Here is a 17,500-nt window from a genome sequence, read left to right as displayed (position 1 = left end):
GGCTGTGCAAACACACAAAACAAACAGGGATTGCAGTGATATGTTGTCGTGCCCACCTCCATCTAACCTCCTCTCATGAATTCACAGCGGAAAGAGACACATGAGCTCAATCAAAGTGTGTGTGAGATAACTGCACCATCCACAACACAATTTTTGTATGCTATGCACTCGAGGCGCGGATATGCACAACATTGCGGCACTAAGCCTATTTTTTCTTAAGTCTGTTACAATTGACTACGATTTTACTGTATTGTTATTCAGCAGGTAGAGGGTTGGACCTAGGTCTGGTAATGGCCTAGAATCTGGGTTAGTTTGGGTTTGAATCTTTGGCCTGGAAGTCGAGGACACCATATCCATGGCATTGTGTCTATATCTACATCCTACTGTTCCTGTCTGAAGAAGAAGGATCACCCATTGTTAAATTGAATCAATTTAATATTTACTTCCCCTAACATTAGTTCCTGTGGGAAAGGCCACCTACTGGTTGCCTGTTTAACCCCGATTGTAACTGATCAGTCCACACACTCTGTCTCTCTCTCTCTCTCTCTCTCTCTCTCTCTCTCTCTCTCTCTCTCTCTCTCTCTCTCTCTCTCTCTCTCTCTCTCTCTCTCTCTCTCTCTCTCTCTCTCTCTCTCTCTCTCTCTCTCTCTCTCTCCTCTGTGTGAAAGGCCTTGGGTGGCAAAGAAAACACACAATTGACATTGCAAAAGTACACAAAGTAAAGGAAGGTACAACATAAGTTACAAATTAATACAATTGTGTAAAGTGCAATATACTAAAAATATAAGGACAGGCAAACTATTTATAAAGCACCATTCAAACACAAGGCCATTCGTAGAGCTTAAAAAAAAGGAAGTGATAGAAAACTAAAAGGACAAGAAAGAAATAAAGAAACATCTTCTATTATTTTTGGAGGACTGATGAGGTACGAGTTATTTCTTGTACCTCACATATTCTGGAAGTGTTCCAGATCTGTTTTGCATGGAAACTAGAAGCTGCTTCACCATGCTGTGATCAGAACCCTGGGAACCGTGAGCAGGCCGGTCCCTGATGACCTGAGAACAGCTCTAATAACACACAAACAGATCAGACATGTACTTTGGTCCTCACCCATTTAGTGCCTCATACACTTCACTTCTTTATACACTGCTTTATATACGATTTGGGACTTAGTGTTTAGTCTTCAATTTTGGTGGCACCAAAAATACTAATTTCAGTTTTATCTTTATTCAGCTTGAGTAAATGATGGCACATCCAGGCATTGATAAAGAAATGTACATTTGACTATCTTCTGCATCATTTTGGTAGGCTATATTGTTGTTCAGAATTTTGGGAAAGTGGGAGTATGTAAAGAATTGACATACTCCCACTTGAACAGAAGCAGCCTAGACTAAATCCGTGGTGGACCCCAGATGTTGAAAAAAAAAAAATGAGGTTATGGTTGGGATAGAGTTGAAGGATCCAACTATTTCCTGGGAACCGGGCCATTGCATGACTGGTCTTCCTCCATTTCTGTAAACATCACTGACGGTATATCACACTATATCTGACCTGTATCCATCATACATGTCTAAGCTGAATGTCCCTGTCTCTGTAGGTGTTTAAAGAGGAGCTGGAGGGCCTGATCCAGGACCAGACTACCAAGGGAAGCAGCCCAGCAGGCCTGCTGGCATTGCGACACATCGCTGACCTCATCACAGCCAGTACCATGGGGGGCGCCGGCCCCCTCAGCTCCCCCAGCAGTACGTGTGTGTGTGTGTGTGTGTGTCTGTGCCTTAATGTCTACCTGGGGGGTTTGTGTGTGTTTCCGTCCTTACATATATATGTGTGTGTGTGTATGTGTCCATGTATATAAATGTGTGTGTGACCCATTGGTCTATCTGTGTGTGTCTATGTGTGGGGATCCGTCTTTGTGCGAAACGCGTCTCTCCTCTGGCCTCTGTGCACTGCTGCACTCATCTTTGCTTTCCTTCACGTTATTTCCCGGTCTGAATATGGTTATTGTTCGCTAAGTGAGAGGCTCAGGGCCTTGTGACCAGCGCACCACTCAGCAGCTGAACGGGCCCAAAAGTTGTTGTTGTTGACCACATTCCCCATACAGAATGTTTCAGTTACCTTCCCCCCTCGTGCTCGATAGAAGATAGCGGCGTCGTTTCCCCCTCCGTGTTGCTTTAAAAACCTTAAAACGTCTCAAGTGTCAGCGATCTGACTAAATATGTAAACACCGGGCTCTGGAGCAAAGCCACATCCAAACAGTTTTCTCCCAAAGGTTCTTTTTTTAGGAGGCCATTACCAAGAGAATCTTATTTTTTGAGTAAATTGCCCTTATTTAGTAATGCGGCATAAAAGTGCCCAAAGCTACTTGCAAGAGTGGAGGAGAAATGCCACGTTGAGGTTTTCGCCATTTAGGGTATACATAAGGACCATGTGATGTGTGGGTACATTGGGAGGACTCATTCTCATAATTACCCGTTTGTGTGCTGCCAATAGAATAACTGTTTTGTAACCAGCAAACACACAGATAAGGGAGCATGTGTTAGCTAGATTGGATATGCATTCATGTGTACAACACTTGGCATGTTGCTATGCATACTGTCGAATAGATTGCTACTAGTTTACAGTGAACATTGACAAAAGTTAATGTTCAGAAGGTATCAGAGATAGGGTATCCTATAGAAGGGTATTAAAGGCATATGGATGAGGGGCATGGTAGTGTTAGGGTACACGGCTCTAGTCAAACGGTACTGGGTTCGATCTCCCAATGTCCGCAGCCTAACCTGTGGGCATTGTTGAGTAACCCTTAACTGATGACCCCTAACGGCTTCTTAATGACATGTAACTCAAATCACTGGGTTTGGATAGATCTGAAGCGCCTGCTAAATGAATAAATAATAACAATATCCCTATTCATTATTTATCCCTGTTGATTACTTGCATGATTGTGTTGGTGCAGGCATCGGGACGGTGACGCCGGTGAACGACCTCCACGCCACGGAGCCCCAGACCTTCGTGAAGGGAGAGAAGCAGAGCCGCTGTAAGCTGGCCAGCCTCTACCGGCTGATGGACCTGTTCAGCTGGGCCCGCTTCACCAGCTCCTACGCCACCGTGAGTACCCTCCTCTGAGTCAACGGTCCCACTGTTTGAATGGGGGGACTCCCCCAGACCAAAGGTTCAGAGTTTGAACCCCGCAGTCTAATCTGTAGGGACCTTTGAGCAAGAAGCTTAAGCCCCTACTTGCCCTCTGATGACATGGATGACAAAAAATAAACAGAAATGGTTCATATGGTTGTACCAAATACAAGTATACAAGTACATCTGGACTATGCCTGCCCTTTCCTTTTGTGGAGTCAGAAAATTGCTGTTTCTTTTCTACTGATAGATATGCTTCATCAATAATCAAAAGAAGTTGGAAAGTATAAAACTCCATTAAAAGTGTGGTGATATCTTACCATTTCACTCATGACAAATTACAATATCAGGATATTTAACCGTATGTACCGTTATAATGGTTGATAATTGAATGATCGGATGATAGAAAGTCGAAAGAGTAAAAGTCTAAAATAAAATAATGAGTTTATGCCATCAGAGACTCATTATAAAGCCTGTGTTTGGTTTTGTTTACTCCAAAGATACGAGTCAGCAAAGAGCAGGATCACATTCTGATGGGTCCCCAGGGTCTGTCCTTTGCGGAGGTCTCTGCAGCCAATCTGGTAAGTAGAATGTCCATCAAGGTGTAGCCGGAGGGTTGAAGCGTATCTATTTGGAAAGTAAAAGGAAATAGCTGAAAGCCCTACCCCAACGTACCTTGCCGGAAATGAACCGACAGGGACCTATGTATTTCAAGTCATGCTCCAAATGTTTCAGATTGCTATTACCATGGAGTCGGAAGTAGGTTAGGTTCCGTTCACCCCCTGGCTGTTCCGGAACATGACCCCCACCACCCCCCCCCTCCTCCTCGAACCTGATCCCCTGCCTCTCTTCTCCCTCAGGTGAAGGTGAACATCGTCGGCGAAGTGGTCGAGCGCGGTTCCACCGATCTGGGCGTGGACATGTTTGGCTTCGCGCCTCACGCCGCCATTTACGCCATGCGCCCTGATGTCAAGTGCATCGTGCACATACACACCCCCGCCACCGCCGCTGTAAGTCTGTGTGTGTGTTTGTGTGTGTCTGTGTGTGTGTGTGTGTGTGAGTGTGTCTGTGTCTGTGTGTGTGGGTCTGTCTGTGTGGGTCTGTCTGTGTCTGTGTCTGTGTGTGTGTGTGTGTGTGTGCGTGTGTGTGTGTGTGTGTGTGTGTGTGTGTGTGTGTCTGTGTCTGTGTCTGTGTGTGTGTGTCTGTGTGTGTGTGGGTCTGTCTGTGTCTGTGTGTGTGTGTGTGTGTGTGTGTGTGTGCGTGTGCGTGTGCGTGTGCGTGTGCGCGTGCGTGTGCGCGTGCACGTGCGTGTGCGTGTGCGTGTGCGTGTGCGTGTGTGTGTGTGTGTGTGTGTGTGTGTGTGTGTGTGTGTGTGTTGGATCTGTAACAGAGACGTAAACAAGATTCAGTGCAGCGCTCCCCGGACCCCGCGCTCCCCCCTGTACACCCCTCATTATGTTCCCTTCCTTTGTCATTAGAGTGATCCACGCCTTTGAGGTTGGGCTGTAAAGGTTTTATAGCGCGCAGCAGATGATACACAGAGCATCGCTTTAAGTTCACTCCTGTGAGCAGCGGCGCGACGGTGCTTCAGTTGGAGTCGTGACCTTTTTTTATGATGCCTGTTATTTGTGTCTGTCCGTTTATGACGGTGCTGTACTGTTGTTATTGAAAAGGTTTTAAGGAAACCCAAACCCTTAAAACAACTTATTACAGTTTACACGTTACATAATAGTGCTATGAATAGATCCTAGTCCAAATCTCATCTTAAATGCACAAAGTTAAAACATTTAGAATGAGATGAATGAATGAATATGGACTCAAAATGCCCCCAGTTTAATGAATGTAATTGCATGCGTTTCCTCCTACTGGCAGACCAACATCCTGGCTACTGCCCCAAGTGCAGGAGATAGCGAAATAAGAACAGCGCTATATCCAAACAGGATGTTGAATTGTCATTGAATGTTTTGCACCTCCTCCACCGAGTCGTCAGTAAAGAGTCGGTCCTTTCTCGGGGTCCCGCAGGTGTCCTCCATGAAGTGCGGCCTCCTGCCCATCTCCCAGGAGGCTTTGCTGCTGGGCGACGTCAGCTACTTCGGTTACCACGGCGACCTGGACGGCAGGGACGAGAAGATGGCGTTCCAGAAGGCTCTGGGTCCAAACGCCAAGGTAGCGCCCCGCATCACAGCCAGATGCTTCCCCACACCTTTTTATATACTTGTTTTGGATGTGTTATAATCGTTATGTAATAACTAATATAATTATTTAGTCATGCTTTATTTTTTAGTATGTAGAGGACCCTTGCCATGTCATTAGAATTTCATTTAAAAAAATGACCATGTTATATTTCCCATCAGATTTTTGCTATTACACACCTAAAGGTGCACTGATACTTCTCAGTGCACCTCTAAGGATATAACTATTGCAATCATTTGCTTATTTTAGTAAACGCTGTAATCCGAGACCACATACAGTAAATATTGTTCATAAAGGAGCAGTTAGGGATTAGGGCGTCTCGGCTTAATGATGCCTACAGGTTAGGACCCAACCCCTTTTGTCTGGGATACAGAATACCCTAGCATGACACTGTCCTGGCCCCGACATAAATGCAGACTTGAACAGACATTTATAATGGCAGTGCATATTGGATGTAATAATTGACTGTAATGTATGTAACCAAGTGTTCCTTCTCCAGGTTGTAGTGCTGCAGAACCATGGCCTGGTGGCTCTGGGAGAAACCATAGAGGAGGCCTTCCACTATGTTTACCACTCCCAGCAGGCCTGCGAGATTCAGGTACAACAAAAAAAATGAAGTCATTCCAAGATGGATGACTGCATGGTTTGGTTTGAGTCTGCATTACTTCCTGACAATTATGGCGTACAATTTAATATGATTCCTTATCCCGGTTGACACATCATTGGCTAATTAGCAAAGAAAAAGAAAGGTTGATGAATAGAGCACACACATAAATGTATTGCAAAAAGGGTGTCTACATCTGACTGTGTTCAATCGGTTATGTATATGGAAATATATTTCTAACTTTGTCGTGATCGTCCTCGTTGATTTTATTTGTGACCAGGTGTCTTGGTCTATTTCAAAAATTGTCAAATAGACTAAACCAAACAATTGTGGACATCAGACTGTACCGGTTGTGTTTGTTTGCCTCACTGCGTAGACGCTACCGTGTACTGTGATTCTATGTGGAATGGCTGCATGATAAGGTGACATATGTTCGATTCTACTCTTTAACATATTCATAATGCAAATCCATTCTTGGCTCTAACTTGGAGAAAGCACTTTAAGGACACGATGCACTGCAGCACGGCTATTTTTAGTCTTTGAAGGCATCACCTGTGCTGAAAGTGAAGTGCACAATATGCTAAGTCTGTGTGTGAGCAGAGCTTGGTTAAATATGTGATCTAGAGTCTGCTTTCCATAGCCTGGTGGAGCCAATGCTGTTCAGACCCTTCCTTTTTGTTAGCTCTGCGTGCCGCAAGGGCTTCGCTGTTTGGACTGCATCTCTTTCTGAGCTGCTTTCATATTTGCTCCTACGCCTCAACAATGAGACAGCTGCACTCACACCTCATGCAGCGATGTAAGGTAGAATGTAAGGCCAGATGGACATTATTGAAAATGAAAGCCCTTGAATCACCCTGTATAGTATCCCGCTTATTACACAGCTACCCACTAAAGAAATTAATCCTGTGCACATAATATAACAACAAAATAGTATTAAAAAATGATTAAATTGCTTCTGCTAAAATACAAATGTTCAGTTTGATTCTACAGTGGAAGAGCTGCAGCCATAGCAACGGCCTGTTATTCCAACAAGCAGCTCGCTTCTTTTCAGAAATAACTGACTGGTATATATATATATATATACTGTATATATATACTGTATATATATACTGTATATATATATATATATATATATATATATATATATATATATATACATATACTGTATATATATTTATAAACATACACATACACGCTTACACACCAAACGTATAGATAGCATGTGCCAGTTCTATATAACGGCCCATTTTGCCAATTTTTTACAACGTCTTGTTAAACTTCAAATGCAGAAACACGTGATGTGCTTTTATGGGGGCATGATGGTGTAGTGTTTAAGGTGTGGTCCAGCTGCAGGGCACTGGGTTGGTTACCCCCACATCTGCAGCCTAACCTCTGGGGCTCCTAGAGCAGGGGGCCCGAACCACCTTATCTGCTCCATAATGTCCTTTCAATTAATTCACCGTGCGACACTTTTAATAAAAGCATTTGCCAAATCACTAAATAATCGTGTAGACATTGCTTTGCACAGGACATTCACAGATCGACCATTTGGGCTTAGCAACTCCGAGCGTTGAACTCTTTGCTGGCCGCACCATAAGACATACAGGAAGTAGGGGTGGTCGATGTCACAAGTCAGACAAGCGTATGGAGGGGAACGCAAATGAGAGGATCGGACTCAGGGTAGGTGAACCAAGAGCTGATTCAGGGTAGGTGTAGCCAGACCTGACTCTGAGCAGGTGAACCCAGACCTGACTATGGGATGGTGAACCCAGGCTTGACTATGGGTAGCTGAACCCAGATCGGACCCACGGAAGGGGATCCCAGATCCGATGTTATTATCTTCGGTGCTCTGTCTGCAGGGCTGCTGATCTTCAGTAAAACTTTACGCCAACCAGTGGGATGTTCCTTTACCTGAACAAAAACCTAAGAGCTGTGCGGCGTTTCCATTGGATCCCATCCCCATCTCGTCTCCCTCCAGGTCGGAGCGCTGAGGTGCTCTGGGGGAGTGGCCAACCTGGTGGTGCTGGACCGTGATAGGCTGAAGCCGCGGACGCAGGGGATTGCGGCGGGAGGCGTCACCATTGACAACGAGCTCAAGTGGAAGGTGGGCGAGGCCGAGTTCGAGTCCCTCATGAGGATGCTAGACAACCTGGTGAGTGACCTCTGACCTCTCCACACCCACTGCATTACCCATGATGTTTCCTCCTCCTCCTCCTCCTCCTCCTCCTCCCTCCCCCTCCTCAACTTCCTTGGGATGTTTCTGATTACACAACAGTGGATCCGAAGGAGAACGACGTGCATGCATACTTTCTTTTTTTTTCTTTTACATAGCCTGTCAGTCCTATTATTGGCAGATGCTGTTTGGGTACAATAGCTGGAAGCTATGTGTGAAATTAATTGGCGTCATTTTCTTAACTCTCCCTTAAACCAAACAACATGAAAGAAACCCCATTTCTGACCTAGTTCTGGAATAGTTTCAGTACACTTTCAGAGCACTTTTATCTTTACCGTCGCTCGGCTACGACCGCTATTGGTTACATCCATCCATCCATCAAACCGCTAGACTGTCTTTATCGGCCAATGACAAGGGCCGGACGATGAAGTACCTGTTCAATCCTCTTAACAAGTGCCTATGTGTATGTGTGTCTGCATGTGTGTCCGTGTGTGCGTGTATGTGCATATGTGGTGCGTGTGTGTGTGTTTATACTACATTATATGTTTAAAGAGAGTGGGTTGTGGTAGCTATTTGTGGTCTGTTGGGTGGTGCTGGTGCTGGTGGTGCTGGTGGTGGTGGTGGTGGTGGGGGCTGCAGCTGTGATCAGAACACATATCCCCCCCTCCCCCTACACACACACACACACACACACACACACACCCCTTCCTTCCTCCTCACTTCCAGATGGCATGGAGCACTGTATGGAATGAACACACACACACAGACACCGACACACAGACACCGACACACAGACACACACACACAGACACACACACACAGACACACACACACAGACACACACACACAGACACCGACACACAGACACCGACACACAGACACACACACACAGACACACACACACAGACACACACACACAGACACACACACACAGACACCGACACACAGACACCGACACACAGACACACACACACAGACACACACACACAGACACCGACACACAGACACCGACACACAGACACACACACACAGACACCGACACACAGACACCGACACACAGACACCGACACACAGACACACACACACAGACACACACACACAGACACACACACACAGACACACACACACAGACACCGACACACAGACACCGACACACAGACACCGACACACAGACACCGACACACAGACACCGACACACAGACACACACACACAGACACACACACACAGACACACACACACAGACACACACACACAGACACACACACACAGACACCGACACACAGACACCGACACACAGACACCGACACACAGACACACACACACAGACACACACACACAGACACACACACACAGACACCGACACACAGACACCGACACACAGACACACACACACAGACACCGACACACAGACACACACACACAGACACCGACACACAGACACACACACACAGACACCGACACACAGACACCGACACACAGACACCGACACACAGACACCGACACACAGACACCGACACACAGACACACACACACAGACACACACACACAGACACCGACACACAGACACCGACACACAGACACCGACACACAGACACACACACACAGACACACACACACAGACACACACACACAGACACACACACACAGACACACACACACAGACACCCACACACATCAGTCGGTGGGCTGGTCTTGGTTTGCCGTCTGGTATGTTTTGAACAGTTTTCTCCGAAAAACTGACCGCGGCGTCGCCCTCTAGCCCCGCCATCCTAACCCTTCTTCATGCTCCATCAACACAGTGCGTACTGGTTTGATATATTTATGTTATAAAGAGAGTTTTTACCATGCCTTAAAGCCCTCTAGTGCAGTTCTTCCCAGCATTTGACTTTAGGTGATGACACTAACTTGTCATCAAGACCCTTTGCGGCCCACCTCCTATGCAAACGGTACAGAGCAGAGAACGACACAGGCAGGGGCTGAGCCAAGACCGCCAGCACCCCCTTAATGCACAATTATTACTGCAAGAAGCTGGTGGGAAACAGTGGGAAGAACAAGTCTACGCTGCTTCTACGACGTTAGTTTGTTTATAAAGAAAACACTAATTAACAAGAAACATTTTAAAAAAACAAGAGAAACTTGATAATGGAAAACATGATTGAATACCCAAATCGACACTATATTGTTAATGCTAAGCCGTCATAATATATTTACTAATCAAAATTAACAATGTTAATTTTGTCAATCGGCCATGTTGTTTTTCCTATTATTATTAACTTGTCTATTTCAAGAACATAATCCCACGCAGCAGCGTACGACAAACATTCTGCTCTAGTGCACACAGAGAGAGAGAGAGAGAGAGAGAGAGAGAGAGGAGAGATCATCTGAGGATGTGGCTCTCGCTGGGACGTTAGAGTGACTGGAATGTTCTAACGTTATACCAGCAAGAAGAGCTTCATTTACCCTTTAGCTATATTTCAGCTTTTCAAACAAAAGGATGCTTAACAACAGCAAACAGCGATACATTTACCAACAACATACAGTGGTCGAAGAAGACTAACAGGCAAATATATATTGTGCTAAAACAAGGGGAACATATACAATATTAGTATATGCTACACTTGAACCTCCTAAGATGGCGCAATTTGATTGGTTCGCTATATCGGGATATTGGGCAATGCCATGATTGAGATCTCAAACTCGGGATAGCGTGACGGTCATCTCGTCATGCTAATAAAAACAAATGAATCGCTAATAAAAACAAATAAATGAGTGTTATCTTGTTTAATTTTGGAGTGTTCAGGTGTAGTATATTCACTTCACCCTCAGCGAATAATTGTTAAATATAACCCTATTAAAGAATACTTTAATACTGCAATTCAGACAATATAACAACGATTGTGCACCTTTTCTTATGAAAACGCCAAACTAAGCTACTGACCAGTCTACTCATTGACTCCAGTTGTTTGGTTCTTTAGAAACTAAATCGCACGGACCTTTTTGTGGCCACTCCAGTCTTGATCTCATGACTAGATTGTTCTCTGCTATGTAGAAGCCGGGATGGTAGAAAAGTGTTTCCTTTTGCCTCTACGTGTACACTAAAACAAAGAGTCTCTCCCTCTGAACCTCCAGGGGTATCGTACCGGCTACTCCCACCGCAACCCCATCGTGCGGGAAAAGCCGCCGTCCAAGAACGACGTGGAGATCCCGGCCACGGTGTCCGCCCTTTCCCTGGACGCGCTCTGCGGCGGCGTTGCCGATGGCGACCCCGGCCAGATGCTGGCCAGCCCGATGAAGCTCCTGGCCCAGAAGCAGCAGAAGGAGAGGACCCGCTGGCTCACTTCGCCCCACAGCTACCTGAAGGTCCATGTCCCGGAGCGCTCCGCCAGCGGGGAGTGCAGCCCCCGCACCAAGACCACCGTGAGTACCGCTTGGCGCCGTTTTTCATCCATATATATTTATATATATAGAGAGAGAGTCATTGAGCAGTAGATGGTTTTATCCGACACACCCATCAAAGCATACAATCAGAACTGGAGATGGAATGACTACAAACACAGGAAAAAGCACATCTGGAAAGAGTAGCCATAGAAGTCCGAAAACAAGGTTAATCATTTGTCAGCAGTCTTAAATTGTTATATGCTTTGGCGGAAGGTTTCTGCCAAATTAGTAAATATTGTATAATAAAATAGTTTGTCTGTACGGTTCCCAGGCCAAGTAAAGAAACAAATAACTGTAGGTTGCTTTTGATGACTGTGTCTACTAGATTATGAAATATTAGTAAATAATACCATGAGAATTAATACAAACTGGTCTTCGAAGCCTTCTGGTATTTTGAGTTTATGCAAAAATGAATAACGACAGGCAAAGCATACTGACAGTTTGGTGTGTGTGTGTGTGTGTAGTGATAGTGCATTCAATGTTTACTCTAGACCCTCCCAACCAGCCATTCTGAATAAACCCAGACTCCTTTATATTCCTTGATATAACACTGCCCCCTTGTGAACATTTGGTAAATTACCGTTAGAAGATATTGAATCCAATGATAAGAATCAATCGAACTGTCAAAAATGTAATTTCAACATTGTGTTTAACCCCCCTAAAAAAAGAATCTGTCGCTCACAATCTCTGGTATATTTCCTATTTCAGTGGATGCAGTCTTCTGAGCCGGGCACTAACAGGGGCACCCCCATAAAGATTGAGGATCTCAACCAGTTTGTTCCTCTCAACACCAACCCCACAGATGTTCTGGACAAGAGGAACAGGGTCAGTTGGACAATGCATAACTTTTACTTACACTTAACATATCACATATTCCAAAGAATTGACGTACTGTTTTAATAGTTCAAAAATGGACATACGGTTGACCCTTACCTGGTGTAAGGGTGTTAGACTCTGCTGAAGGGTTTGGAGTTCAAAATCCAATGTATTTAGTGTAAACAAAAGTATTGATGTTAAAATGGTGTAACACCCTAATGTAATCCTGCCTTTCTCCTTAAGACTTCCTAAGTGTGGGTTTGAGGAGCTGTGGTTTTCCCTGGGCCTTTAGAGGGCTTAGGGTTCGGTCTTATACTCTCGTCCTCCTGCGAAGCCTGTTGAGACTTGAACTCTGATTAAGGGCCATACAAATAAAATTGACTTGACTTGACAGTAATGTAACCATGGATACCAGCATGCAGTCAACTGTGCTGTCTGTGATTGGCCCTGCCCTCTGGCCAGCTCTTTAGGTTTCTCACGGTTGCCCTCCCAAACGGCAGCAACATTGCATCCTCCATTATGTAAAAGACTCACCGCTATACTCATTCCTCAAGCAAATTAATATTGATTTGATACAAACACCAGCCCCTCGGGCCCCTGCTCTGGGTTTCACACATAATCAATCACAGAGTCCCCGGCCATTACTGAAAGACCTTATCAGCTGACGGAGCGAATGTAGCCACCACTTGCTCCTCCACGAGGCCCAATGCGGGAAGACATCGAGAAAGTTATGTTCATGTAGAGTGGGAGGGCGATGGGACCTGGTGGTGCGGGGTTTGAACTCTCAAACCCATGGGTTCCGTGTTCGAGCCCCAATGTCCACATTTGTAGGCATCCTTGTTTAAGACGGAAACTAACCCGACCTGCTCCTCAACGGCATCTAACAAATATAATGTTACTGTCCTTTTGGTCAAAGGTTCTGCTCAGTGACAATGTAAGTGTGTGTGTATGTTTTTGTAGATACGGGACCAGAACAAATGCGATCAGATGACGCCGGGACCCAAGTCTCAATTACTGGCTGGCATCGTAGTGGACACCATAAAAGGACCTGTGAGTGTTTGATATATCTTAAATATTGAGCATACTTATAAAGCAGTATAGCCCGTTTAAAAGTCCCCGGGTCCAATCACACATTCATGGATGAATGGAAGAATGTCGTTCTAACGAAAACTTCTTGGTTTATTGTTTTTGTTTTCTTCAAACAACCACAGAGGTTGACTTAAGTTAGCTTGGCAGCAGCTCCACATTAGGGACTGCCGGCCCGTCCTCCATGTTTGTTTTGATAACGCCTCTCTCTGTGCGGTCCAGGCCTTCATCGTGGAGGACGAGGAGCTGACTCGCTCCCTGCCCCCCAACCCCTTCAGCGGTCTGACGGAGAGAGAGCTGATGGAGTACAAGAACACTGTGGAGCGGAGGCAGCAGGGCCACGAAGGTACACCCCCTACCTCCTACCTCCTACCTCCTTCATAGTACAACTACTACTACTACTATCAGCCACCATCGACATATAACCACCTACATAGTACCACAGCCTACACTACTACAATAACAACCACCAACACCAGCCAACACGGCATACCACTAGTCCCTTTGTGCCCCCACCGCCTCCACCCACTGCAATACTGCACAGCCTAGTATTACCACTAGCTCCGGTACCGCCTGCACCCTCCAGTATTAGCCGTTATTAAGCCAGACTGACTTATTTCTTTGGTCTTTGGGATTTGACACTTTTGTCCCTATTTAGACTTCTTACTTAATAACACTCTGATACACTTAGGGTAGAGCGTTGGAAAATCATTTCTGCTCTCGATATGATCGTCATAATATAGATGCAACCAAACAATCGTCCTCAAACGTAGGCGACTTGCAGACAACGTGTCATGTATATTACCACTTTATACATATTCGCACGGCACTGACTTGCTAGAGCAACACGTTCTGCGATGAATGACCACTAAGGGTGATGAAGCGACCTCTAAGAGGATGACTGACCTCTAAGCGTGATGACAACTGACTGATTCCTCGCCTCAGATACGGACGACCTCACGGACGCCGATGAGATGACCACGTTTGACGGCTCCACCATATCGCTCTGCCTCTCCCCTCTGATGACGCCCGCCAAGAACGGTACAACAAGTGTGATGACAAAACAGTCTGGCTTTTGATAGTGTTGTCACTATTAACCTGTTACCATATGCGTATGAGGGCAAATGCACTGATTGGTGACCAGGAGAATGAACTCCCTTCATACTCCTTTTTTTAAAAGGCCACCAAAATATGTTGATTCATAAAGATTAAATCTCTGTCTCGATAATTCCTGCCACAGATCACACGGTCAAACTCCAGTAGAGTTTATTTGTAAAGCCCCTAATCATATTTATAGCCTCAAAGGGCTTCTTATCCCCACATTATACAACACCACTCAACCCTTAACACTAAGGGCTAATAAATAATACACAGAAGAAGGATCCCTTAGCAGGGCAATAGGCACCCAATGGGCAGACATGTAATCCTGGCCAAAATTGTAAATTTGCAAATTGTAGATTTAACTGTTGGTCTTTGTCTGTCTCCCTAGATGCCGTAACAAACGGGCGGAACCACTTGGGGGATGACGAGGAGGAGGAGCTTAGCCTCAAGGTGTCCAAGCTGAGTGTGAGCACGGCGGACACAGTCGAGATCACCATGACAACCGCAGAGAAGATAGGGGACGCCCAAAGCGAGAACAAGAAGAAGAAGAAGAAGTTCCGCACTCCCTCGTTCCTGAGGAAGAGCAAGAAGAAGGAGAAAGTCGAGAAAGTCGATGTATAAGCTAATGGATAAGATAGGCGGGGCTGGATGAATCTTGTATTGGATCTCAATACTTAGTCGCAATACATTCCTTTGCTTTTATGAAAGCGGACCAAGAAAATTAAGCTAACTGAAATGTACATTGTCAAACAGTGTTCTGTACGATATTGTGGTTTTACTTTCTCACTTTGGCTTGACTTACTGAGTGGAAAGTGGATGGTCGTGGTTATCTGAACACCTACATGTTGAATCCAGTACTATATTTTGTGGTTTCCCAATGGAACTGGCTTCTTTAGACACTAAATAGACGTCAATGTTATCATCAATGCAGTATCATATGGCCTTTTGGATATTATATACAAAGTTAAAGTCTTTTGGCTTATGTTTAATGTTGTATGACGACTACAGATTATCTACATTTAAGGGGTAGCTGTTAAGTCGATACAGTGTGATGGTGGGTAGTTATTTAAACTTTAAAGTGAAGATCATTTATAACCTGTGTCTGGGCCTATTTTTTTTTATACTGCAGTGTAATGGTAAATGCTTGTTTTATATCCTATCATATGTTTTAAATAGATTACTTGTTTGATTGGTTCATATCGTATACCTATAACAATTCAAACGCACCACTAATAATACAGAAAAGCTATGCGTGTTTTCATATATGTGTGAATTGTTTTTTTTACTTGACTGCTGCTTGTATGTAATATGACAGAAAAGTAAAGTGTAAGCAAAATGTATTGAATAGCAATGAGAAGGGGTAGTAGAGTAGATAAGATGAAGAAGATGACATGAATGTGAACGTTTGACTGTCAAAGGGAGGCGCCATGTCTGGATTGTTCCAAACGTTTTGAAATCAGAATGCAAGTTGATGGCAATATTCTGTGGGAAGGACATTTTTTCAAAAACATCCCAAGCTCAAAAAATGTGAATGACCTGCTTTGACCCAAAGGGTTGAAACTGATTTGCTGTGAATAGTAAACCAAATAGCGCAACGGTCACAATGTTGGAAATTTGCTATGACATTAAAAATGTAAACCTGTGCATTTAGACATGTCTTTTGTAATGTCGCCTTTCATTGTATATTCTACATTTGAATTCATAACAAGTCTAAACCGTACCTGATATTGCTAAAGGTAATTGTTTATGCCAGTGGTTGTTTAATGCTTGCGTTTTGTTAACTACAATAAACACCTCCGGTTTTTCTTGACCTAATAGGTTTCCTTCATATTACTAAATGTGACTGTATTGCCTTGATTGAGATTCAAATAGATGAATATATATTCAATTCAGATAGTTGGCACTATTTTGTCATTTAGCAGACACTTGAATAAATTGAGTTGCCGTGAATTCAAATAAATTTCATTGAGAAGCTGGTAGGATATCATGATTGTCCTCTAAAATAAATACATTCCTCACATTTCATACATCTGTTCAGCAGTTTTTTTGTCTCCTTCAAAACTCTTCAAAACCCGTACGCGGGTCAAAGGTCAACAACGCTCCCTATCAAAGACAATACGGCACCCCAGAGATGAATTAAAGCTTTTTACTCTAAAACAAAGCAAACGCAATGACACCGGCCCCTCCCCAAACCCTTTCAGTGATAATTGTGGTGTGTGTGTGTGTGTGTGTGTGTGTGTGTGTGTGTGTGTGTGTGTGTGTGTGTGTGTGTGTGTGTGTTCGCACACGTGGCTGTATAATCATGCGGTTGCCGGCCTGTGAATGGTCACCATGGTTACCCCACCGAGAGGGTCTACGGAGACAAAGGGGGGATTTGGTGTCACCAACAGGTGTTCCTCCAGCTAGCTAGGGGGGAGTGGCAGGACCCATACCTTCCCAAGACCCACCCCTACCCCCCCCGGCTAAAGATATCCACCAGTTAGTTATCATGTGTTTCAAAGGGGGCCTCAACCACGCAACTGCACTGCATGTATTGTGGTAAGCAAAAATATAAATATATATATTCAATGTACGTTGTTTGTAGGTGAGCAAGAAAAGGGGATAAGGGGCGTCTTGCTGATTGATGGCTACAGGACAGAACAGGACATTGGGACTCAAACCCAAAACCGTTCACCTGGGAATCAAACACCCTGAACCAATAGCGGATCGCAGGCAAAACAAAACGGAAAGATGGAACTCAAAGGCGAAATATGAGACACAGGCGAGGAAGGGGTTGGAATAAAAATAAGTTTAAGGGAAAAAAAGACCCCCCCCTCCCTCTTTACTGCAACGTAAACACACACGGGCAGAACAATCAGTAAGGACAGGTGCCGCAGCCTGAGTTGTTATCCTAACACTGCCTTGCAGCACATTGTGCATCAGACCCCCAGATTATCCCCCCACCCCTCTCATCGTCTCC

General features: G+C 44.8%; 1 protein-coding gene across 1 annotated transcript in view; it reads left to right on the top strand.

Moving 5' to 3' along the window:
• Window positions 1–16,351, top strand: part of LOC132472923 (gamma-adducin-like) — a 19,289-nt gene extending 2,938 nt beyond the window's left edge. Inside the window, exons 3-15 of the mRNA XM_060072783.1 lie at window positions 1,598–1,742; window positions 2,954–3,105; window positions 3,630–3,710; window positions 3,990–4,139; window positions 5,152–5,295; window positions 5,822–5,920; window positions 7,905–8,078; window positions 11,230–11,517; window positions 12,247–12,363; window positions 13,315–13,404; window positions 13,663–13,786; window positions 14,386–14,481; window positions 14,930–16,351. Of these exons, the coding sequence (XP_059928766.1) occupies window positions 1,598–1,742; window positions 2,954–3,105; window positions 3,630–3,710; window positions 3,990–4,139; window positions 5,152–5,295; window positions 5,822–5,920; window positions 7,905–8,078; window positions 11,230–11,517; window positions 12,247–12,363; window positions 13,315–13,404; window positions 13,663–13,786; window positions 14,386–14,481; window positions 14,930–15,162 (1,893 nt within the window). The 3' untranslated portion in view covers window positions 15,163–16,351. The remainder of the gene's footprint in view (window positions 1–1,597; window positions 1,743–2,953; window positions 3,106–3,629; window positions 3,711–3,989; window positions 4,140–5,151; window positions 5,296–5,821; window positions 5,921–7,904; window positions 8,079–11,229; window positions 11,518–12,246; window positions 12,364–13,314; window positions 13,405–13,662; window positions 13,787–14,385; window positions 14,482–14,929) is intronic.
• The last annotated feature ends 1,149 nt before the right edge of the window (window positions 16,352–17,500 follow it).

Source organism: Gadus macrocephalus, chromosome 15, assembly GCF_031168955.1.
Source record: "Gadus macrocephalus chromosome 15, ASM3116895v1".
Taxonomy (NCBI): domain Eukaryota; kingdom Metazoa; phylum Chordata; class Actinopteri; order Gadiformes; family Gadidae; genus Gadus; species Gadus macrocephalus.
The sequence above is the reverse complement of the archived record's forward strand: the minus strand, read 5'-3'. Positions and strand labels throughout refer to the sequence as shown.